This window comes from Helianthus annuus, chromosome 16 (genome assembly GCF_002127325.2).
Source record: "Helianthus annuus cultivar XRQ/B chromosome 16, HanXRQr2.0-SUNRISE, whole genome shotgun sequence".
NCBI classification, from domain to species: Eukaryota; Viridiplantae; Streptophyta; class Magnoliopsida; order Asterales; family Asteraceae; genus Helianthus; species Helianthus annuus.
The window spans coordinates 188,165,744-188,190,292 of record NC_035448.2 but is presented as its reverse complement, the minus strand read 5'-3'; the positions used below and the strand labels follow the sequence as shown (position 1 = coordinate 188,190,292).

General features: G+C 40.1%; 1 protein-coding gene and 1 long non-coding RNA gene across 2 annotated transcripts; both read right to left on the bottom strand.

The window, feature by feature from the left end:
* Nucleotides 1-1,202: 1,202 nt before the first annotated feature.
* Nucleotides 1,203-3,964, bottom strand: LOC118488012. Its single transcript, XR_004883261.1, has 6 exons — nucleotides 3,723-3,964; nucleotides 3,359-3,505; nucleotides 2,622-3,124; nucleotides 2,444-2,494; nucleotides 1,821-2,157; nucleotides 1,203-1,585 (listed from the first exon to the last, which is right to left on the bottom strand). It is a non-coding gene; the product is annotated as an uncharacterized LOC118488012 (long non-coding RNA).
* A 7,150-nt stretch (nucleotides 3,965-11,114) lies between these two features.
* LOC110920201 (uncharacterized mitochondrial protein AtMg00810-like) lies at nucleotides 11,115-11,693 on the bottom strand. The gene has a single exon (XM_022164424.1). It carries the CDS (start codon nucleotides 11,691-11,693, stop codon nucleotides 11,115-11,117), a length of 579 nt encoding a protein of 192 aa, XP_022020116.1.
* Between the last annotated feature and the right edge of the window lie 12,856 nt (nucleotides 11,694-24,549).

Here is a 24,549-nt window from a genome sequence, read left to right as displayed (position 1 = left end):
ACTGAACCAGAACTCCATTAGGGGATTTGAGAGAGAGAACGAAGGAGGAGCCCTCCTTTATAACAATCTGATGAAACGGGATATAAATCATTTGTACGGTCCGTCTTCTTCACCGGGAGAATCAGGTTGCTGTCATCCAATCGTCCAGAATTGATTAATTGATTGTATTACTAATTGCAGTGACGTTTGAGTCATTTAGTAGTGTTATTTAGGTGTAGGGTTGATTGTGGGCGTAATCCAATGAACTGGGGGGCAAAATTGGGAAAGAACAGGGAATAAGGCATGACCCGTCTTAAAATTTTAGGGGTAAATTACTTTTTACTACAGAGGAAATGTATTATATAGTACTAGTGGGAACGCCCGCACGTTGCTGCGGGTGCGCCTAAACTAAACACCTTTTACACCCGCCAAAGTCAAGAAACAGTGACAAAGAAAAAGATGTGTCACATAACTTTTAGACTTGAGAATATCATCGAATTAAACCCACATTTGAGTACTAAAAGTTGAATGTGCATATCATTGAATTAAACCCCGACACAAAAAAATAGTTAAAAAAATAATTATAAAAATGCCACTAAAAAGGGTGTTAAGAAAATGTTCGCTCGTTGCTACAAGTAGTTATGTTTTTTTGACGCATGTTTTGTGGTGGGTTTCAAGTTGCTATGCCATCACATTAAGTAAAAAAGTCTCTTATTCACTGTTTTGAGGTGTACAGTCATATTTAATGTAGCAAGAAAAGTAAAAAATGGCTATAGGGAAAAATAGTCAAACATGATCAATGCTACATGATAAAAAGTCCAAACATTATCAATAGCTGGCACATTATTATTTTACTGAACATGTAACCAAGTCAATCTCTATATACTTTGAATCTATGTTTTGCAGTATAAACAAGGGCGGACCTAGTAAGGGTCCAGGGTGGGCGGGCGCACCCCCTGAAAAAAAAAAATTTAGTGTATTTTATAAGGTAAAATTCTCCCCGCACCCCTTGAAAATTTGGTTAAACCCCTTCTCCGCACCCCTTGAACCCTTGAAAAGTTGGTTAAACCACTTATCCGCACCCCTTAAAAAATTTTTCTGGGTCCGCCACTGAGTATAAATACGAAAAAACACAAATGTTCCATCATTTTCATTGGCCTGTTTTGGGAGAAATAAGTCGTTCAGTGTTTATAAGTTTAGTGCTTGAGAAAATATAGAGTTCATTCAAGCAAAATGCACAATTAGCAATAAAAATACCATAAAAACATGATACATAAATTTTGAATTCTTCATATTCTCTCTGCCCAAAAAGGAACAAAGTAACAATTTTTACTCGAGAAATAGTAAAGAATTGAAGATTATTTGCGTCAAATGGTTTCTACCTTCATAGCTCGACGGTCTTTGACAAAAGTTGGCTGAAGTTTGTGTTTGAGGTAGTCAATTTTTTGGCAAAAATACCATTCAGGAGCTCGGGGCTCTATGTTATATTTCTTGCAAAAGTAAACCCATTTTTTTGCAAACTCAGACTCGGTCAGAGCTTCGAAAGTCAACATAGCAGCTCCGTCATCAGAAACATAGCATGAAACCTTGTCAACCGGATAGTCAACTGCAAGTATAGATAGAACAGTGTTTGCTGTCACAAGAGGCGGTTCCTTTAAGGGATCCATAATACTAACAAATATGTCAACAGCAGCTAACTGTGACGGTTCTCCTTCCTGGTCATACCTGTTACATTGATTTTGGACAAGTCCCAACTTGACCCGTATAAAAATACCCATTTGACCCGTACCCAGACCACCGTACCCACCCATTTTATCACTTATATAAGATTGGTTCCTTACCAATCAGCAAACTGCACGGTGCATTGGGTTTAGATTGTAGCAACACCAGCATTGACATCTTTGGGAACGACGTTTCCACAGAACATCAAACAACAAGCCATAAGATTTCCATGCCTAGGATCACATTTAGCCATCATGCTTGCAGGCTCTAAAACTGAACTTGTGATTTTAAGAACGGAAAGCTGCTGATGGCAAGCTTTCTCAACTGAGATCACAGGTGCATATGAAGAAAGCATGAAATGGGTACAATGGTATGGCACAAAATAGTCTGGAACTCTGTAATATCATCGTTAATGGCTCCATTAAAATGCAGGGATGTATTCAAAGATGAAATGACCTGAGAAATCAATCAGTTCAAGTTGGTATAAGTTACCCTTCAATGTCTACATAAAACAACAGTATTGTAGTTATAATACAAATCTTTATACAAATATAGATTTACTACGGATGAACATCACCCTAGTCAATGAGTTGACCTGATTGGCCTAAAACACAACCCAAGTCAAGTAATAAACACGTAAATGAGTAGAAATTGCCACCTGTAAAAACAGATGGTATACGGATAGTCGAATAGGTAATGTATATGTAGCTTGAGAAAACAAATAGTGACACGATGTATATACCTTAGGAGATGATAGCAGGATTATGTTTTTGAAACTTTCCAAAGTCTTTTGCTGAAAATATAATAACACGAAATGGAGTTTTTAAGTGAATAAACTAAAAGAAAGAAATTTGAGAACTAAAAAAGAAAAATTAACCAGAAAATGAACTGTTTAGATTCAAAAGTATAATAGAATGAACCTTGGATAGATTGTAGAAGAAGGTATTCTCGAGATCTATGTCATCAGTGAAAGTCGGCTGATGAATGCAACAGGTGTTTTTAAGCTTCTTCAACAGCCATAATCCAGAATTGAAAAGAGAATTGGAACTGTAGAGATAACCTAAATGTGGGCCCGATACAGAAACGTATGTATGCAGGTACCTATGGTATGGCTCCATGATGCTCTCTGCAAGTTTAAATTACAAGATTATAAATAGAACCTTTAGCATTATAGAAGTGCATATTCGACCTCTTTAACGGCTCAAATGCGTAACTTGAAAAACTTGATTATTATTGAAACTTTTGAAACAGGTCAAACGGGTCGAAAGTGACGCGAAATATCCTATATATCATTCAAACGGTTGTACTGAATACGCTTGTGAGCGCATCCCTAAGGCGCACTGCTTCTTCTTGTCCTGCTTGGCCACCTTAAGTGTTTGGCCTCACACTTTTCCAGCATGATCCAATGATCCGTGAACCTTTCCTATTATCAAATTAAACAATAACAGACTTCACTGACCGGTTAATACAACTACATATTAAAAAACAAACGAAGAGATATAACTAACTAAAAATCAAATACCAACTACAAAATCCCTAAAGAATCAGCTAAGGTTGATAAAACTAACCAAAAATCAAATAATTCTCATTCTTTATAACTTCAATTTTATGTAACATTTACATAGTTCAATCATATTTGACCAATGTATGCACTTACCAGTCTCTTCATCAGACCGTGATTTCCACCCTTCACACCTATGAGTCGATTCCCATTGTATCCTATAACACATATGTTGTTCGATCTTCCCCATGGCCGGATCCGAGCGATTAATTATGAACGAACCATACCGTTGGTCGCCTTCAACTGGCAATGAACCATCAATATGCCGTTTGGATGCAATAAACAGAAGTGTCCATAGTTATTAAACCAGGGAAACAAATTAACAAATAACAAACCTAGACATATTTTAGGGTTTTGTAATCAAATCTACAAAAGCCAATAAACACTCCAAACAATCAAAATCAAATTAATAGAGAAAGAAAAAACCAAACAAATCGAAACACCTAGAGTTACAGGTTACCTGTTTCTGAATCTTCATAGGTGGATCTCAAATAAACTTGAATCTTCGTTTTCACCTTGTAGTTCTGACAACGAACCATAGATTTTTTGAACTCAGCAGTTCCCATGTCATGAGATATGGTCGATTGAGGTAAGAATCGAAAAAACAGGTTAGGGAGAAGATGAGATTCATCGTTATTGATGGAATCTTTAAGAATCAAAAATCAGGTTATAGGGGAGATGGGAACTGTGGAGTACCTAAAGGTCGCATTAAACGATGGCGATTGATGTTCAACAAACGGCCGATGAGTTGTAGGGTGAAATCCCAATTTTAACCCTACGGGCGTCTTAAAAATAAAGCCAAATCCTATTATATTGGCTTGCATTTTCTTGTAAATGTTGCTTAATAACTTGTACTTGTAGTAAAATTACAAATTGGTACATCACTTCTCCTTTTTAATATATTATAGATATTATAGATTATAGATTATAGATATAGATTATAGATATAGATTAGATCTAAATAACCTGAATTTTCATCAATTAGCCGATTTCACTTCTATCTTTCAATTTGTACCACATCATTTCCAACTTTCAACTAATTTTCCTTTGGTACTCCCAAACGAACTGAACCCAAACCTAGTTATCTGATATCAGATGTCATGTCATAAAAAATGTCATGCCAGCTGCCACGTCAGCCAACACGTCATCAAAATCGCCATGACATTTGCCATGTTAGATGCCACATTAGCAAAAATGTCACGTCACCAAATAAAGTGCCACATCAGAAAAAAAAAAAAAAACAAAAAAAATAACTAACCAGTTGGGGTTCAGCTAGTTTCTAAGTGGCAGAAAAAAAAAGTTGAAAGTTAGTGAGTAATATTGATCAATTAGTGAAAGTTAGAGTTATTTAAATCTAGAGTAAAATGCACGGATAGTCCCAGTGGTTTTGCGAAATAACAGCTATAGTCCTCAACTTTTGGAAATTACACTGGTGCTCCCTGTGGTTTGACAGTTTGTTACTCGGATAGTCCCTGGAGTGGATGACGGTTAGTTTTCTCCGTTAAATGGATGTGAAATGACAAAATTACCCTTCATCTCCCCCATCTCCCACTCTAACCCACCACTCCACCTTCAACCCACCATCACCACCACCTCCTCCAATGACTAAATTGGCAGTACTTTACCAACGGGGGAGTAAAATCATGAAGTAGAGGTATTGTTTCTGGTATCCCAGTTCCCATAAACGGGAAAGAACTCTCTCCTGCATCTCTTTTAACCGAGCTAAACGACATCGGTGGCCGCCCCGGTATCGGCCGAATCAACATGGTGGAAAACCGGCTAGTCAGAATGAAAAGCCGCGGGGTGTACGAGACCTTTGGCGGGACCATCTTAGCCGCCGCATGCCGTGAGCTCGAGTCACTAACTCTTGATAGAGAAGCCATCCAGTTCAAAGACATCATGGCTCTCAAGTATGCCGAACTCAGTGTTGTAAAAGTCGCTAGGCGGTCCCTAGTCGGCCGACTGGGGAGTTGGGTGTAATCGGAGTACTCGGAGAGTACTCGGGGAGTACGCGGACATGGTAAATATAAAGAAAAATAATTGTTATATATTATTTATGTGTTAAAATAAGCATAATTCATGTCAACTGAGTATAATTTAAAATGAAACATGTTTAAAGTTCAAATATTCTGAATACAAGTCCGACTAGTCTGAGTACAAGGCCGAGTAGTCCGAGTACAAGGCCGAGTAGGCCGATTTTGACCGAGTTTGACCGATTAAACGTCAACAAACCACGTTGACCGCCTAGACCGACTAGGTCGACTACGTCCGACTAGGCGCCGACTAGGCCGACTAGGCACCGAGTGTGACACCCCAGGAAAACAACACAAGTTAACTAGCTTCCTCAGTAACTACGCGCTAAATTTCAGGACGAAATTCTCTTAACAGGGGGAGAATGTGACAACCCTCAAAATCCTATGTATTCCGTACAATTTATTATTGATAATTAAAGTGTTTGACGACTGTGTGGAATTACTTAACTGCTTTCTGATATCTGTGTTATGCTTACACGCATTTGTTAATATACTAATAGTGTACAGAAAGGTCACTAAATAGTCCGTTATATTTTCCCAAGTGTTAGAAAGTAAAAACGTTACAAAATATATAAATAGGACGCCTTACGAATTAATTAAGCACTTTAACGGAACAGTATCTAACCGAACAACCGGACATTACCCGGGACACCAAATATTTGTCAAATACATTGTTTTATTATTTTTGACTAGTCATGATCCCCGTATACCATAACACCCCCTGAATATCAACATACTAATATATGTAAGTATATACTTGACAACCTAACTAACCTTTACCAATTAGTTACAAAATTTGCAACCAACCCCCCCCCCTAACCGAATCGGTCACAAGAGGACTCACAAGATCCACACCATGACCATACTTCCTAGATCTCTTAGTATATTTTATTAGATATTATTTGATGTCTTGCTTAAGAATATGAACAAAATATATGGTGTAAGATTATGAGTACCTTTGCAAGATCACCATGATTCTATTAGATCTCCTCATATATTTTGTTTAGATTTTATTTGATTGTTGCTTGATCTAGTGGGCAAGATATTAGATATGAAGATCTTTAAGTACGGTGTGTATCTCATTCCATCATCTCATATCTTTCAACTAGATCACACCATCTCCTTCAACTCTCCCTCTCTCCTCTCGGCCACCCACAACCGGCCACCATACACCACCCACACACCACCCATTTTCTTGCAACTTCAATCCAATCCAAGGTGATAGCAAGGTGCTAGGAGGTGAAGTAGGAAGCCCGGTGTGCTTGGAACTCGAAGGACCTCTCTTGTGTGCTATTATCCTCCACATTTCCGACTTGTTTCTTCCATAACCTTGTGCTAGTAGTAAGACACTCTAACACTCTTGATCTACATATTTATGATGGTTAATAGATGGTTAATAGATGATTAATGGTTAAAAACTTATGAAACTCTAAAAGAACTTACATTAGTCTTGGATAAAAGATGAATAAAGGGAAGATAGGTGTGTAACTCATGTAGATCTTGTGTGATTATGATTATTGGTGGATTATTTGATGTTTTGCTGATTGTTATTGATGTGTGATGTTGTTGTGGTCACTAAACATAATTAACGGGATCAACCGAACACAAACTAGTAAGCTAGAGACCAAAAACAACAATCTGTCCATACTTTACAGCCAACTTCAGTTGGCTGTAAACAGGTCATAAACTCAACGAAAAACCGATATTTTGAATCTAAAATATTTCATTATGAAATACGGTTCTAATGGCACCAGAATCGTAATTTTTGGACTTTGTTTACTATTTTTAAAGTGTTAATTTGTAACAGCAACTTAAGCTGAATTTTGACAGCAATAAATGGGTGTTATACTTTCAGTCATAACCTGAGTTTTGTGATGAATCGGACCATGAAATTTTTACAGTAGATGACAACCGATGCATTTGTAATTACCCCACTGGAATTTCGTAAATCGGACACTCGATGAATTTTTAATAAATTGTTCCGTGGAATGTGGTCAGAAATACACAAATCTGAGTTCAGTCCGGAATATGAATTTTTATAAAATATTGGTAGTGAACCGGACCCTGATATTTTTACACAATAAAACGTGGAATGTTTATGACGTTCTGTAAAAATCTGGGAATTTTTGGAATAAGTTAACTATTTTATTGAAATGTCCGAAAACAGCCTGGTTTTGAATATTAATGCTGAATTGATATAAGCTGTGACTTGCGTGTCTAAATGTCGAGTATGCTATCTGTGAATGATCTAACATGTTATATGTGTTACGTGCACTATCGTATGTATGCTTATGAGTGGGGAATGGATGGGAAATATATATATATACGGGCATAAACAGTTAAAGTAATGCATGCTATGTGATAGATACGTGTAGGAACTTTGTGCTCTATTTGTAAGACACTAAATGACTAACTGTAAATCATACTAGGACGTGATTGACCGACCTTGACTGTTAGCGATATTTGAGAATCTAACCGAGCAAACCGAGGTGAGTTCACACTTTTCTACAAAGCATGGTAAATTCCCGGTGGGAATGGGAATGGGAATGGGTACAGGAATAAGGATTCCTCGTCCTTTGAGACGTGTTCAGGAATGTAAATTCCTCGTCCTGTTGGGACGTGTTAGACTTACTGGACTAGAACTCTATCAGCGAAGTCCCTCCCTTTTTGTATCGACTTAATCGTCGAGGCTATGGCGAGCGGGTCATTAGTTAATAGCGCTATTAGGTTTAACAAACCTCACACCGTGCCAGTCGGACGGGCGTGTACTAATGGACCATGGCACGTCGGTGGTGATAGAACACCGATGCTAGGGCACAATTGATTTTTGTTAGTAGTCGATATGATAAACGAGTCTGGTAGTTTAAAATACTGGGGTAGCTCCCCACGGCCAAGGAGCCGGGCTGGATAGCCAGGGAAGGTGGGCATGGGATGGTTAACAAATAAACGTTTTCGAACTATGGGGTAACCCCCACGGCTGGATAGCCGAATGAGATTAAACTATGTTTTTGGAAACAACGCTAAAATGGACAACCAACCGTGAACTCACTCAACTTTGTTGTTGACTCGCTATTACATGCTTTGCAGGTCATTAAATGCTATGGAGCTTGCATATGGAGGTGGTCGTTGTGGGATGCGAACTGAAATGTCTCGTATTTAATAAATAAACTTTATGAACTTATTAAACCTACGTTTTGGACTTTAAACTTATGAACTGCGAACTTATGTTTTGAACTTTATGTTTTATGCTTCCGCTGTTAAACTAAAATCGGATTACTTCTTATTGGTCACCAATCGTATTGTGTTTGGTTTTATTTACTTGATTATATTGTTCAATATGATTGGTGGCTCGATCCTGGTCACGTCACGCCTCCAAGCGGTGATACTCCGCAGGGTGGATTTTGGGGGTGTGACACCGAGTACTCCCGAGTAATCCCGAGGCCGACTAATTGAGACCGCCTAGGAGGAAGTCGCCTCGGAGGGGGTCCGAGGACCGAGTACTCGCCGATTACTCGGCCGAGTAATCCGACTTTTACAACACTGGCCGAACTCTCTCCTTGAAATCGGTATTGTATCTGGTATCCCAGTTTCCATAAACAGAGACCCCTAATTGCTTTAACCATGGTAGATTTAAGTATGAAACGAAGCTTCTTGAAAATAATATACATCTTCATGGGGCTACCATATTCATGAATCCTAATTGCTTTGACCATGGTGAATGCTGCTTCAACTGATCAATCGGTCTGCTATTATGGATTAGTGATTTTATGTGGTTAATGGTGGGGGGAAACAAGAGAAAGGTGGGGGTGGGTGAGGTTGTTTTGTTTTAATAGGGTGGAGAAGAAGAAGGGTAAATTTGTCATTTCACATCCACTTAACAGAGAAAACTAACCGTCATCCACTCCAGGGACTATCCGAGTAACAAACTGTCAAACCACAGGGAGCACCAGTGTAATTTCCAAAAATTGGGGACTATAGGTATTATTATGCAAAACCACAGGGACTATCCGTGCATTTTACTCTTAAATCTAATATTTAATTTTTCAAATTTAAATTGTTAATTCTTTATAGCTTAAAAATCCATAACGTTTTTGGTCTTTAGAATGTATATCAATTTGTTAAGTCGCGACTAGCACCTAAAGATCTAATCCTCATTTCACTAAAATACATGGGATGACTTATTAAGGGTGAGAGGGGCACTCCTCTCTTAGACCACCCGTAGTGGTTTAGAAAAATAATGCCCCCACCATGGGGCATTATCCGACACGTGTCATCCCAGTCAGCATAAGGCGTTATTGCAAAAGTGGCGTAGTGGGAATAATGCCTGATAATGCCCCTTCCAATCATTAAACAAAAAAAAAAGCAAACTATTTTCTCATTGGTGGGTCAACCCCAGTCAAACCTTCCTTCTTCCAATTTAGGCGTTTTAATTATAATGCCCAAGCAATTTTTTTTAAATAATGCCCCATAATGCCCTATGTAATGGGGGAGTGGGCGTTTTTTTTAAATAATGCCCCCATAATTCCCCACTACACATGGTCTTAAGGGAGTCCCCTCTCTTACGCACGGCCAATCAGCACGCGCCACGTCAACTCCCCTCTTAACCCCCCTCACACCCTAAATTTGATGGCGGCACTCCTCTCTTGGGGGACTTGTTTTTTTATTTTTTTTCTTAATTACATAAATACTTTTCATCCAATCAGCACCTTTCATCTCATCATCATCTCTCTCTCTCTCCTTTCTTTTTTGTGCGGTGAACCCTCCCCGATCCCCCTCCCCGCGGTGATGGTGGCGGTGTTCCCGCTCGGGGACTTGGGTCACCGCCCCACTCCCCGCATGGTGCCCCGTATACCTTAAAAACAAACGAACTTTCACTTTATTGGCTAAACTTACGGTTAAATAGTTGATTGTAGTGACCAAGTCTTTGTAAAAGTAAACAAACATGATAATAACACCTGTATACGTTTCAATTCACTTTTCGATTATATTCATCATTTGAGCGTTATTCTACATATCAGTTTTTACACATGCAATTATGTGTGAAAATGAGCTAATGCACGTTTATATCACGAGTGTTTGTGTTTTACTCGAACTTAACTCGTTTAATTTTTATTAAATATCTGGTTATGCACGTATATTAGTATTTAAAGGGTGAGGATCAAATACAAAGTCTCTTAAAAATAAGAAGTCGTAAGAAAGATATCAAACAGACTCTGATTGACCTCATTTAATGGCACTAAAACCGTCTTATCGAATTCTATGATGTGAGAGTTTGGGTTTTTGTATCCACCTTGTTCAACAATGAAAGGGTTTTGCTTTGAATGAATATTATTGATACAGACAAACCAATATATAGATATACAAGTTACAAATAAGGACCTAAAGAATTAAATAAATACGTATAAGTCATACAATCTATCTAACATCCCCCCTCAAGCGAAAAGGTGGCAGACCAAGGCGAAGCAATTTTCGGAAGGCAGCAAACTGAGAGGCAGGAAGACTTTTAGTGAAGATATCTGCCACTTGAAGCTTGGTAGGAACAAATTTAGTTATCAATTTGCCAGAGGAGACCAATTCACGCAGAAAATGATAGTCCAAATCAATATGCTTGGCACGCTTGTGAGAGATAGGATTTTGGGTAAGAAATAAAGCACTTTGATTGTCACATAATATAGTAGGTCTGACCGAAGGATGCGCATGTAATTCTTGAAGCAGATGGGTGAGCCAAACAATTTCCGCAGCAGTGTTAGCCATAGCTCTATATTCAGACTCACAACTTGACCGAGCAACAGTGGGTTGCTTTTTAGCATTCCAAGATATTAGATTGCCTCCCAAAAAATAGAATAGCCATAGGTGGACCGTCGAGTTTCTAAGCATCTAGCCAAGTCCGCATCAGAGTAGCCCAGCAGAGACGTATGCTCGGGTTGACTGTAGTGAAGCCCATACGCAAAAGTGCCCTTTATGTAACGAAGAATGCGTTTTACTGCTTGGAAATGATCAATAGTTGGAGCATGTAAAAATTGGCTGACTTGATTAACAGCATACAAAATGTCAGGTCTTGTTATCATGAGATACTGAAGTGCTCCTACAATGGACCGATAGTAAGTGGTATCTGAAAAAGATTCACTTGCAGAGACAAAAGAGACATTCGTGCTTAAAGGTGTTGGAGCAGGTTTTGCATCCAACATTTTGGCACGGGATAGAATATCTAAAGCATATTTTGATTGATTTAAAAAGAGTCCATTAGAAGTGTAGGTAACTTCCAATCCAGGGAAGTAGTTGAGTTCTCCCAGATCTTTGATAGCAAATTCATTATGAAGACACGAGATAAAGGATTTGAGAGCGTTAGGATCATTGCCCGTTAGAATGAGATCATCAACATAGACAAGAAGGTACATGGCACAAGAATTGCGTTTGAGGATGAACAAGGAAGGATCAGCACGACTGCACAGAAAACCATTATTGGTGAGGAAAAGACTTAAACGTTGAAACCAAGCCCGCGGGGCTTGTTTCAAACCGTAGATGGCTTTATTTAATTTGCACACATGATCAGGAAATCGAGAATCAACGATGTGACACCCTAGGAAAACCAGTAAATGATACAACTTAACTAGCTTCCTCAGTAACCGCATGCTAAATTTCGGGACGAAATTTCTTTCAAGTTGGGGATAATGTGACAACTCGAGTTTCCGAGATTCCACTTTCGCATTTATTGCACGTTCACTGTTTGTTTAGTTGCTTACTTACACAATTTGTTTGCTTTGTAACTGTATACGTTGTGACTTGATAAAGTGTATTGTGATTGTTGCATGGTTATGTGTTATTTTACGAATGATTTGACAAATGCATGAACTTGTGATGAAACTGTAAATTATATTGTGATGGGTGTGTTTTATGTAAAAGATGATACTTAGGGGTGTGTAGAGTAGTTAGTGAAATTTTAATAACTCTTAACCCTAACCTCCCTCACAATCATCTCACAATCATCATATGTACCTTCAATATTCCTCTACAATCCTCTCCTACAATCATCTTCTTCATCATTCTTGGTGGCACAAGCTCTTCATCACTTTTGATCTCTCTTCATCTAGAATCAATCTAAGGTAAACGTTTAATGATTATTTGTTGTTAATCCTTGATTATGTGATTCATGCAAAACCCTAGTTCTTCATATAATGGCTCTGTGTTTGTTGATTCTCCTGATTATTGTGAAATGGTTTATGAATAGTTGCTTAATCAAATGCTTGACAATGAGATGCATGATATGTTAGAATTGCTTGATTGTTAATTTGATTACAACACTGGCATTGTCTGGGATTAGGGTTTCTTGATCGTAAGTGTGACTGTTCCATTGAAACTGTAAAATGGTTTTGGAATCATGTATGTTGATAACTCGGAGTTAAGTGTCAGGACTTTGTGAAGTCACAAAGTCCGAATTTTATATGAGATGCATAGTTTGAGTTTCGATTAAATACTATATGGTCCGAATTATATAAATGAACATGGTCTGACTTTTGATTGCATGTAAAGTCCGAATTTTATTGTGTATGTGTAGTCCGAGTTTTGGTTATTATGCATGATGGTCTGAACTTTTATAACACATGAAGGTCCGAGTTTTGAATACATGAAGGTCCGAATTTTATTTGAATGTATGATCCGAGTTTTAATTGTAAACACATGGTCCGAATTTATATATGAGATGCATATGGGGTCCGAATTTTATAAGGGTATGCTTGTATGTCCGAATTTTGTGTAAAGGAAACTAAGGTCCGAATTTTACATGAGAAACATAGTCTGAGTTTTAAGAATTGATGTGATCCGATTTTTAAAGGGTGGAGTTTGGTCCGAGTTTTTATGGGGGAGTGTTTGGTCCGAGTTTTGTTGCCCAAGGACTAGATGTCCGGATTTTGGTGATGATTGTATGATCCGAAGTTCTGTTAATGCTTGAAAAGTCTGAGTTTACTTATAATGCTAAGTTCGAACACTTTGCATGCTACTGTATGCTACTGTATATTACTGTATGATACTGTATGTTACTGGATGATACTGTATGTATGAACAATCCATGTCATGTCATTCTGTACACGATTATCACACGGAACACAGTTGTTTGGACATCAAGGAATTGTAAACCCTAATTGAACGTAAATACTTACATCGAGTTTATGTGCAATGTACCCTAGGTCGTGTGTAACGGACCTAACCATTAATTAACACTAGAAGCAATCACAAACTGAGCAAACCAAGGTGAGTTCACACTCCTACCAAGGCATGGGATTCCCGGGATTTGGGAATGGGATTAAAGGAATGAGATTGAATACATACTTGTACTTACACTGTTACTAGACTATCTACCATCGTCCGCGGATTCGAAGGATACATACGTAAAACCTACGTATACTTGTACTCATCACTGTCCTCAGGTTGCGAAGGACACTTACGTAAAACCTACGTAAACTTATACTCACTACTGCCTCGGATTGTGACAGGCACTTACGTAAAACCTACGTAAACGCTCAGCAACCTGTTTGCACTTTCAAGAACTTCATGGGTTGTCGTCCTAGCACGTTTAGTGGCACTGAAGGAGCGGTTGGACTCCTCCATTGGTTTGAGAAGCTCGAGTCGGTGTTTGAGATGTGTGAATGCCCTGAGGCTCGCAGGGTGAAATGCGCCACTGGTACTTTAGAAGGAATTGCGCTAACTTGGTGGAATGCGCAAGTTCAGATTTTAGGGTTGGCAGCTGCTAACGCCACCCCTTGGAACGATTTCAAGGAACTCATCAAACGAGAATACTGCACACGTGATGACATCCACAAGTTGGAAGTGGAGCTCTACCATCTGAAAATGACAGGGTCGGAAATCGAAGCTTATACGAAACGGTCAAACGAGCTGGCCATCTTGTGTCCAACTATGGTGGACCCTCCAGTCAAGCGCATTGAATTATATCTCAAGGAGTTAGCACCTGAAATTCAGAGCCATGTGACATCGGCTAACCTCAATAACACCCAGGATGTTCAGCGTCTTGCTCATCGCCTCACGGATCAGGCAGTGGAACAGAACAGGCTGCCTAAACGTATCAGCGCTACTACTACTACCGTTACCACTTCTGCTACTCCTGCCACTCCCAGTGACAACAAGAGAAAATGGGAGGGGGATTCCAGCAAGGGATCAGCTTCAATTCAGTCTCAGGTTCAGCAACGAAAGACTGACAACTATCAGAGCCCTAGTCAGCAATCTTTGGGCAGTCACAGGCAGGGTGGATATCGAGGGAACCTCCCAAGGTGTAACAATTGTAACAGACACCACAGTGGCCAGTGCAACAAGGGTTGTTGCTAGAGGTGTCTCAAGATGGGTCATGAGGCCAAGGATTGTAGGAGCCCGCGGCCTGTGAATCAGAATCAGCAACAGCAGCAAACACCACAGAATCAGCAACAGGGCAACAAGGGATGTTTTCATTGTGTCGCTGAAGGTCACTTCAAAAGACACTGCCCTTAGTTAAACCGAAACCAGAACAACAACAACAACAACAACCAAGGCAACGGAAACAACAACAGTGGGAACAACAACGGCAACAAAGCAAGGGGACGTGCATTTGTGCTGGGGCAGGGTGATGCCGGGAATGATACCAACGTAGTTATGGGTAAGTTTCTTCTTGATGGCTTTTATGTTACTGTATTATTCGATTCGGGTGCGGATACTAGTTATGTGTCTTTGAAAGTTAGCCAAATGTTAAAACGTGCACCAACTCCCCTAAACACCAAACATGTCGTAGAGTTAGCTAATGGTAAAAGTCTAGAGGCCACACACATAGTTTAGGGTTGTAATCTTATCCTCGCTGGTCAGACTTTCTCTATCGACCACATTCCTATAGTTCTGGGTAGTTTCGACATCGTCATTGGTATGGACTGGTTATCCCAACAGCAAGCAGAGATCCTATGTAAGGAGAAGATCATTCGTATTCCCCGTCCTGGTAAAGAACCTCTCGAAGTTCAAGGCAACAAGAGTGGTGCTGTGGTTGGCATCATCTCCTTCCTGAAGGCTCAGAAATGTTTACGAAAGGGTCATACTGCCATTTTGGCACTAGTTACTGATGCATCAACGAAAGAGAAAAGAATAGAGGATATCCCAGTTGTACGCGATTTTCCTCAAGTGTTTCCTGAAGATTTACCTGGGCTACCGCCTCATCGCCAGGTCGAATTCCAGATTGAACTAGCTCCTGGAGCAACACCTATAGCTCGCGCACCGTATCGATTAGCTCCAACTGAACTGGAAGAACTATCAAAGCAACTACAAGAGCTCTTGGATAAGGGATTTATTCGACCTAGCTCTTCGCCTTTGTGAAAAGGAAGGACGGTACCTTCAGGATGTGCATTGATTACCGCGAGCTCAACAAGGTGACAGTGAAGAACCGCTATCCTCTTCCTCGTATTGACGACTTATTCGACCAGTTGCAAGGGTCGAGCTACTACTCCAAGATTGATCTGAGGTCAGGTTACCATCAGCTGAGAGTCCGGAATGAGGACTTCTCTAAGACAGCATTCAGAACTCGCTACGGCCACTATGAGTTTCTAGTCATGCCATTCGGGCTAACGAACGCACCGACAGTCTTCATGGATCTTATGAACAGGGTGTGCAAGCCTTATTTAGACAAGTTCATGATTGTTTTCATCGACGACATTCTGATCCACTCCAAGAGTCAGGAGGAACACGAGCAGCACTTACGACTTATCTTGAACTTCTTCGAAAGGAACAACTGTACGCCAAGTTTTCAAAATGCGACTTCTGGCTTCGTGAAGTCCATTTTCTAGGCCATGTGGTAAACGAGGATGGGATTCATGTTGATCTATCTAAGGTAGATTCGATCAGGAACTGGCCTGCACCGCGTACACCAACGGAAATACGCCAATTCTTGAGTTTGGCGGGTTACTACAGACGATTTATCAAGGATTTCTCAAAGATCGCACAACCGCTTACTCTACTGACACATAAGGGTGTCACCTATCGTTGGGGTAATCCCCAGGAAGCCGCTTTTCAGCACTTAAAGGATAGACTTTGCAGCGCACCTATCCTCTCATTGCCAGAGGGCACGGACGATTTTGTGGTCTATTGTGACGCATCGATACAGGGGCTTGGTTGTTGTATTGATGCAAAGGGATAAAGTCATTGCCTACGCTTCGCGGCAACTTAAAGTTCATGAACGGAACTACACTACACACGATTTAGAGCTGGGAGCTGTTGTATTCACGCTTAAGATATGGCGACACTACTTGTACGGTACCAAGTGCACTATTTACACCGATCATAGGAGTCTCGAGCATACCTTCAAGCACAAGGAATTGAACATGCGTCAACGACGATGGGTCGAACTGCTGAATGATTACGAATGCGCTATCAAGTACCATCCAGGCAAAGCCAATGTTGTGGCTGACGCCCTCAATCGGAAAGACACTACACCTAGGCGTGTACGAGCCTTGCAACTCACAATTCAGTCTACTCTTCCTGCACAGATACGAGATGCTCAGGTAGAAGCATTGAAACCAGAAAACGTCAGGGCCGAAGCCCTACGCGGCTCAAGGCAACGATTAGAACAAAGGGAAGATGTCGCCTACTATGTAACAGGACGCATTTGGGTTCCACATTATGGCAACTTACGCGAGCTGGTAATGGATGAAGCTCACAAGTCTCGCTACTCGGTACATCCAGGTTCGGACAAAATGTACCACGATCTTAGAACTACGTACTGGTGGCCTAGCATGAAGGCCCACATAGCAACTTACGTCGGCAAGTGTTTGACCTGTGCGAGGGTCAAGACGGAGTACCAGAAACCCTCAGGCCTACTTCAGCAACCCAAGATACCACAGTGGAAATGGGAAGAAATTTCCATGGATTTTGTTACTGGCCTGCCTAGATCCCAGCGTGGGAATGATACTATTTGGGTGATCGTGGATCGACTCACTAAGTCTGCTCATTTCTTGGCTATCAAGGAAACTGACTAGTTCTCTACATTAGCAGACATTTACTTGAAAGAAGTTGTTTCGAGGCATGGAGTGCCAACCTCTATTATTTCAGATCGTGATGCACGATTTACTTCAGAACTATGGCAAGAAATGCACAAATCTTTTGGCTCTCGGTTAGACATGAGCACAGCTTACCACCCTCAGACAGATGGGCAGTCTGAGCGCACTATCCAGACTCAAGAAGACATGCTTCGGGCGTGTGTTATCGATTTCGGCAACAGCTGGGAAAAACATCTCCCGTTAGTGGAGTTTTCGTACAATAACAGTTATCACACCAGCATTTAGGCCGCACCATTCGAGGCATTGTACGGACGTAAATGCCGGTCACCTCTCTGTTGGGCAGAGGTGGGGGATAGTCAAATCACAGGTCCAGAAATGGTAGTTGATGCTACTGAACGAATAGCACAAATACGACAGCGCATGGCGGCAGCTCGTGACCGTCAGAAAAGTTACGCTGATAAGCGCAGGAAACCGCTCGAGTTCCAAGTTGGGGATCGAGTGCTACCCAAAGTCTCACCCTGGAAGGGTGTGGTTCGTTTTGGTAAACGGGGCAAGTTCAATCCGCGGTACGTTGGACCGTTCGAGATCATTGAAAGAATAGGCAAAGTGGCCTAAAAACTGAATCTACCAGCTAAACTCGATGAAGTTCACAACGTATTCCACGTGTCGAATCTGAAGAAGTGTCTGTCAGATGAGACCCTCATAGTTCCTTTGAAGGAACTCACTATCGACGAACAGTTGCATTTCGTCGAGGAACCTGTTGAAATCACAGACCGGGATGTCAAGGTCCTCAAGAACACCAGAATACCTCTTGTACGAGTTCGTTGGAACTCCCGTCGTGGCCCAGAGTATACCTGGGAACGAGAAGACCAAATGGAACTCAAATATCCCCAGTTATTTCAGGACAATGCAACTACTACTGAGGCCGAAACTACTACAGAATTTCGGGACGAAATTCCAAATCAACGGGGGGATGATGTGACACCCCAGGAAAACCAGTAAAGGATACAACTTAACTAGCTTCCTCAGTAATCGCATGCTAAATTTCGGGACGAAATTTCTTTCAAGTTGGGGATAATGTGACAACTCGAGTTTCCGAGATTCCACTTTCGCATATATTGCACGTTCACTGTTTGTTTAGTTGCTTACTTACACAATTTGTTTGCTTTGTAACTGTATACGTTGTGACTTGATAAAGTGTATTGTGATTGTTGCATGGTTATGTGTTATTTTACGAATGATTTGACAAATGCATGAACTTGGTGATGAAACTGTAAATTATATTGTGATGGGTGTGTTTTATGTAAAAGATGATACTTAGGGGTGTGTAGAGTAGTTAGTGATTTTAATAACTCTTAACCCTAACCTCCCTCACAATCATCTCACACTCATCATACGTACCTTCAATATTCCTCTACAATCCTCTCCTACAATCATCTTCTTCATCATTCTTGGTGGCACAAGCTCTTCATCACTTTTGATCTCTCTTCATCTAGAATCAATCTAAGGTAAACGTTTAATGATTATTTGTTGTTAATCCTTGATTATGTGATTCATGCAAAACCCTAGTTCTTCATATAATGGCTCTGGGTTTGTTGATTCTCCTGATTATTGTGAAATGGTTTGTGAATAGTTGCTTAATCAAATGCTTGACAATGAGATGCATGATATGTTAGAATTGCTTGATTGTTAATTTGATTACAACACTGGCAATGTCTGGGATTAGGGTTTCTTGATCGTAAGTGTGACTGATCCATTGAAACTGTAAAATTGTTTTGGAATTCACGCATGTTGATAACTCGGAGTTAAGTGTCAGGACTTTGTGAAGTCACAAAGTCCGAATTTTATATGAGATGCATAGTCTGAGTTTTGATTAAATACTATATGGTCCGAATTATATAAATGAACATGGTCCGACTTTTGATTGCATGTAAAGTCCGAATTTTATTGTGTATGTGTAGTCCGAGTTTTGGTTATTATGCATGATGGTCCGAACTTTTATAACACATGAAGGTCCGAGTTTTGAATACATGAAGGTCCGAATTTTATTTGAATGTATGATCCGAGTTTTAATTGTAAACACATGGTCCGAATTTATATATGAGATGCATATGGGGTCCGAATTTTATAAGGGTATGCTTGTATGTCCGATTTTTGTGTAAAGGAAACTAAGGTCCGAATTTTACATGAGAAACATAGTCCGAGTTTTAAGAATTGATGTGATCCGATTTTTAAAGGGTGGAGTTTGGTCCGAGTTTTTATGGGGGAGTGTTTGGTCCGAGTTTTGTTGCCCAAGGACTAGATGTCCGAATTTTGGTGATGATTGTATGATCCGAAGTTCTGTTAATGCTTGAAAAGTCTGAGTTTACTTATAATGCTAAGTTCGAACACTTTGCATGCTACTATATGCTACTGTATATTACTGTATGATACTGTATGTTACCGGATGATACTGTATGTATGAACAATCCATGTCATGTCATTCTGTACACGATTATCACACGGAACACAGTTGTTTGGACATCAAGGAATTGTAAACCCTAATTGAACGTAAACACTTACATCGAGTTTATGTGCAATGTACCCTAGGTTGTGTGTAACGGACCTAACCATTAATTAACACTAGAAGCAATCACAAACCGAGCAAACCAAGGTGAGTTCACACTCCTACCAAGGCATGGGATTCCCGGTGTTTGGGAATGGGATTGAAGGAATGAGATTGAATAGATACTTGTACTTACACTGTTACTAGACTATCTACCATCGTCCTCGGATGCGAAGGATACATACGTAAAACCTACGTATACTTGTACTCATCACTGTCCTCAGGTTGCGAAGGACACTTACGTAAAACCTACGTAAACTTATACTCACTACTGCCTCGGATTGTGACAGGCACTTACGTAAAACCTACGTAAACTCCCGCGTACCACTGTCCTCGGTTTGTGAAGGACACTTACGTAAAACCTACGTTAACCTTGTACGTACTACTGTTCTCGGGTTAAGAAGAACACTTATGGTTACAAATAGTCTAGTGTATATGCAACTATGGGAAGCCCCCACTAATAGAACATACTATCGGCCTAGTAGAGCCACACGTTACGAAACATACTTACTATTACGAACTTACTTACTGTGAACTCGCTCAACTAGTTGTTGACCCTCTGTTACATGCCTTGCAGGTCGTTAGGTAGATATGGAGCTTGCACTGGGAGGCGTGGTCGTTGTGGACAAGGATCGTGAATGCTTTGATTAAACATTATGACATTACATACTTTATTTATGTTGGGCTTTTACTCATATGCTTCCGCTAAACGTTGAATTTATACTTATGTTTTGAACACCTTTCATATGGATTGGTTTGGTTAAATTACATTTACTTTTACTATTTACGTTGTTTTATATGATTGGTGGCTTGATCCTGGTCAGTCACGTTCCCAAGCGGTGATACTCCGCAGGTGGATTTCGGGGGGTGTGACAAACGAATCCCGGATGTTGTTCCATAAAGACACTTTCGGTGAGATGTCCATGTAAAAAAGCATTGTTGACGTCAAGTTGATGTACGTTCCATTTATTTATGACTGCCAACGAGAGAACTGTTCGCACAGTTGCGGCTTTAACAACCGGGCTAAACGTGAGAGAGTAGTCAAGTCCCGGGATTTGACTGAACCCTTGAGCCACAAGTCTGGCTTTGTGTTGGCGGCGGTGTTCCCGCTCGGGGACTTGGGTCACCGCCCCACTCCCCGCATGGTGCCCCGTATACCCTAAAAAAACGAACTTTCACTTTATTGGCTAATCTTACGGTTTGTTAAATAGTTGATTGTAGTGACCAAGTCTTTGTAAAAGTAAACAAACATGATAATAAAACCTGTATACGTTTAAATTCACTTTACGATTATATTCATCATTTGAGCGTTATTCTACATATTGGTTTTTACACATGCAATTATGTGTGAAAATGAGCTAATGCACGTTTATATCAAGAGTGTTTGTGTTTTACTCGAACTTAACTCGTTTAATTTTTATTAAATATCTGGTTATGCACGTATATTAGTATTTAAAGGGTGAGGATCAAATACAAAGTCTTTTAAAAATAAGAAGTCGTAAGAAAGATGTCAAACAGACTCTGATTGACCTCATTCAATGGCACTAAAACCATCTTATCGAATTCTACGATGTGAGAGTTTGGGTTTTTGTATCCACCGTGTTCAACAATGAAAGGGTTTTGCTTTGAATGAATATTATTGATACAGACAAACCAATATATAGAGATACAAGTTACAAATAAGGACCTAAAGAATTAAATAAATACGTATAAGTCATACAATCTATCTAACATCCCCCCTCAAGCGAAAAGGTGGCAGACCAAGGCGAAGCAATTTTCGGAAGGCAGCAAACTGAGAGGCAGGAAGACTTTTGGTGAAGATGCCTGCCACTTGAAGCTTGGTAGGAACAAATTTAGTTATCAATTTGCCAGAGGAGACCAATTCACGCAGAAAATGATAGTCCAAATCAATATGCTTGGCACGCTTGTGCGAGATAGGATTTTGTGTAAGAAATAAAGCACTTTGATTGTCACATAATATAGTAGGTCTGACCGAAGGATGCGCATGTAATTCTTGAAGCAGATGGGTGAGCCAAACAATTTCCGCAGCAGTGTTAGCCATAGCTCTATATTCAGACTCACAACTTGACCGAGCAACAGTGGGTTGCTTTTTAGCACTCCAAGATATTAGATTGCCTCCCAAAAAATAGAATAGCCATAGGTGGACCGTCGAGTTTCTAAGCATCTAGCCCAGTCCGCATCAGAGTAGCCCAGCAGAGACGTATGCTCGGGTTGACTGTAGTGAAGCCCATACGCAAGAGTGCCCTTTATGTAACGAAGAATGCGTTTTACCGCTTGGAAATGATCAACAGTTGGAGCATGTAAAAATTGGCTGACTTGATTAACAGCATACGAAATGTCAGGTCTTGTTATCGTGAGATACTGAAGTGCTCCTACAATGGACCGGTAGTAAGTGGTATCTGAAAAAGATTCACCTGCAGAGACAAAAGAGACATTCGTGCTTAAAGGTGTTGGAGCAGGTTTTGCATCCAACATTTTGGCACGGGATAGAATATCTAAAGCATATTTTGATTGATTTAAAAAGAGTCCATTAGAAGTGTAGGTAACTTCCAATCCAGGGAAGTAGTTGAGTTCTCCCAGATCTTTGATAGCAAATTCATTATGAAGACACGAGATGAAGGATTTGAGAGCGTTAGGATCATTGCCCGTTAGAATGAGATCATCAACATAGACAAGAAGGTACATGGCACAAGAATTGCGTTTGAGGATGAACAAGGAAGGATCAGCACGACTGCACAGAAAACCATTGTTGGTGAGGAAAAGACTTAAACGTTGAAACCAAGCCTGCGGGGCTTGTTTCAAACCGTAGATGGCTTTATTTAATTTGCACACATGATCAGGAAATCGAGAATCAACGAATCCCGGATGTTGTTCCATAAAGACACTTTCGGTGAGATGTCCATGTAAAAAAGCATTGTTGACGTCAAGTTGATGTACGTTCCATTTATTTATGACTGCCAACGAGAGAACTGTTCGCATAGTTGCGGCTTTAACAACCGGACTAAACGTGAGAGAGTAGTCAAGTCCCGGGATTTGACTAAACCCTTGAGCCACAAGTCTGGCTTTATGTTGGCGGCGGTGTTCCCGCTCGGGGACTTGGGTCACCGCCCCACTCCCCGCATGGTGCCCCGTATACCCTAAAAACAAATGAACTTTCACTTTATTGGCTAAACTTACGGTTTGTTAAATAGTTGATTGTAGTGACCAAGTCTTTGTAAAAGTAAACAAACATGATAATAAAACCTGTATACGTTTAAATTCACTTTACGATTATATTCATCATTTGAGCGTTATTCTACATATCGGTTTTTACACATGCAATTATGTGTGAAAATGAGCTAATGCACGTTTATATCAAGAGTGTTTGTGTTTTACTCGAACTTAACTCGTTTAATTTTTATTAAATATCTGGTTATGCACGTATATTAGTATTTAAAGGGTGAGGATCAAATACAAAGTCTCTTAAAAATAAGAAGTCGTAAGAAAGATATCAAACAGACTCTGATTGACCTCATTCAATGGCACTAAAACCGTCTTATCGAATTCTACGATGTGAGAGTTTGGGTTTTTATATCCACCGTGTTCAACAATGAAAGGGTTTTGCTTTGAATGAATATTATTGATACAGACAAACCAATATATAGAGATACAAGTTACAAATAAGGACCTAAAGAATTAAATAAATACGTATAAGTCATACAATCTATCTAACATCTCCCCTCAAGCGAAAAGGTGGCAGACCAAGGCGAAGCAATTTTCGGAAGGCAGCAAACTGAGAGGCAGGAAGACTTTTTGTAACACCCCGTGTTTTCCAAAAGTCAAAGTCAAAGTCAAGTGTTGACTGTTATTGGAATTAAAGATTAATAAAGATTAATTTCATTTTAGTTTCATTTTGATTTTTGTATTATTTGGAGTAAGTGTTGTATAATCAAACTAATCGACCGATAATCGAACTGTGAATCAACGACCGACTGTGAATGGTAGGAAGTAACAATGCAATAAAGCTAGTCAATCAATAATCAAGCTAATCGAATCAATCATCAAACTCAAGTGTGGGGATTTTAGTACTTTTATACGTGTGTGTGTGCCTTATGTGTTACTTGTGCATGTTTACTTTTATGTTAAAGTGTGTGGTGAATCAAGCAAATCAATCAAGACTCAAAGGTGAATCAAACTCAATGGAAATCAAACCCGAAATGGTTGTAAGGATGCTTGTATGTTAAACATAGTCTCGACTACTACTAAAAGTAATTTGATTAGGAATTCTATCATTCTCAAATCATCGTCCATCAAACTCGAAATATCAAAAATCGTCGCGAAACACTCAAAACCAGGCAAGCCGATCGAACAGGGCAACCTGATCGAACAGGCTAGCCGATCGAACAGGGCAACCTGATCGAACAGACTAGCCGATCGAACAGACTGTTCGATCGGACAGCTGCTCGATCAGGGATGCTGTTCGATCAGCTGACCCCTTTCCTCTTTTGGAAGCCTATAAATAGGGCTGTCTTTGTCAACCTTTCCACTTTTGGAAAAGCTCTGACCGACCAGCCTCTTCTTCTCACTAAATCTCAGATTTCTCTCAAACCGGTAAGTATTTCGCTCTAATCC

Bases quoted from the DNA above. Each gene is read 5' to 3' on its own strand.
- LOC110920201 (XM_022164424.1), bottom strand. From the start codon at position 11,693: ATGTACCTTCTTGTCTATGTTGATGATCTCATTCTAACGGGCAATGAT.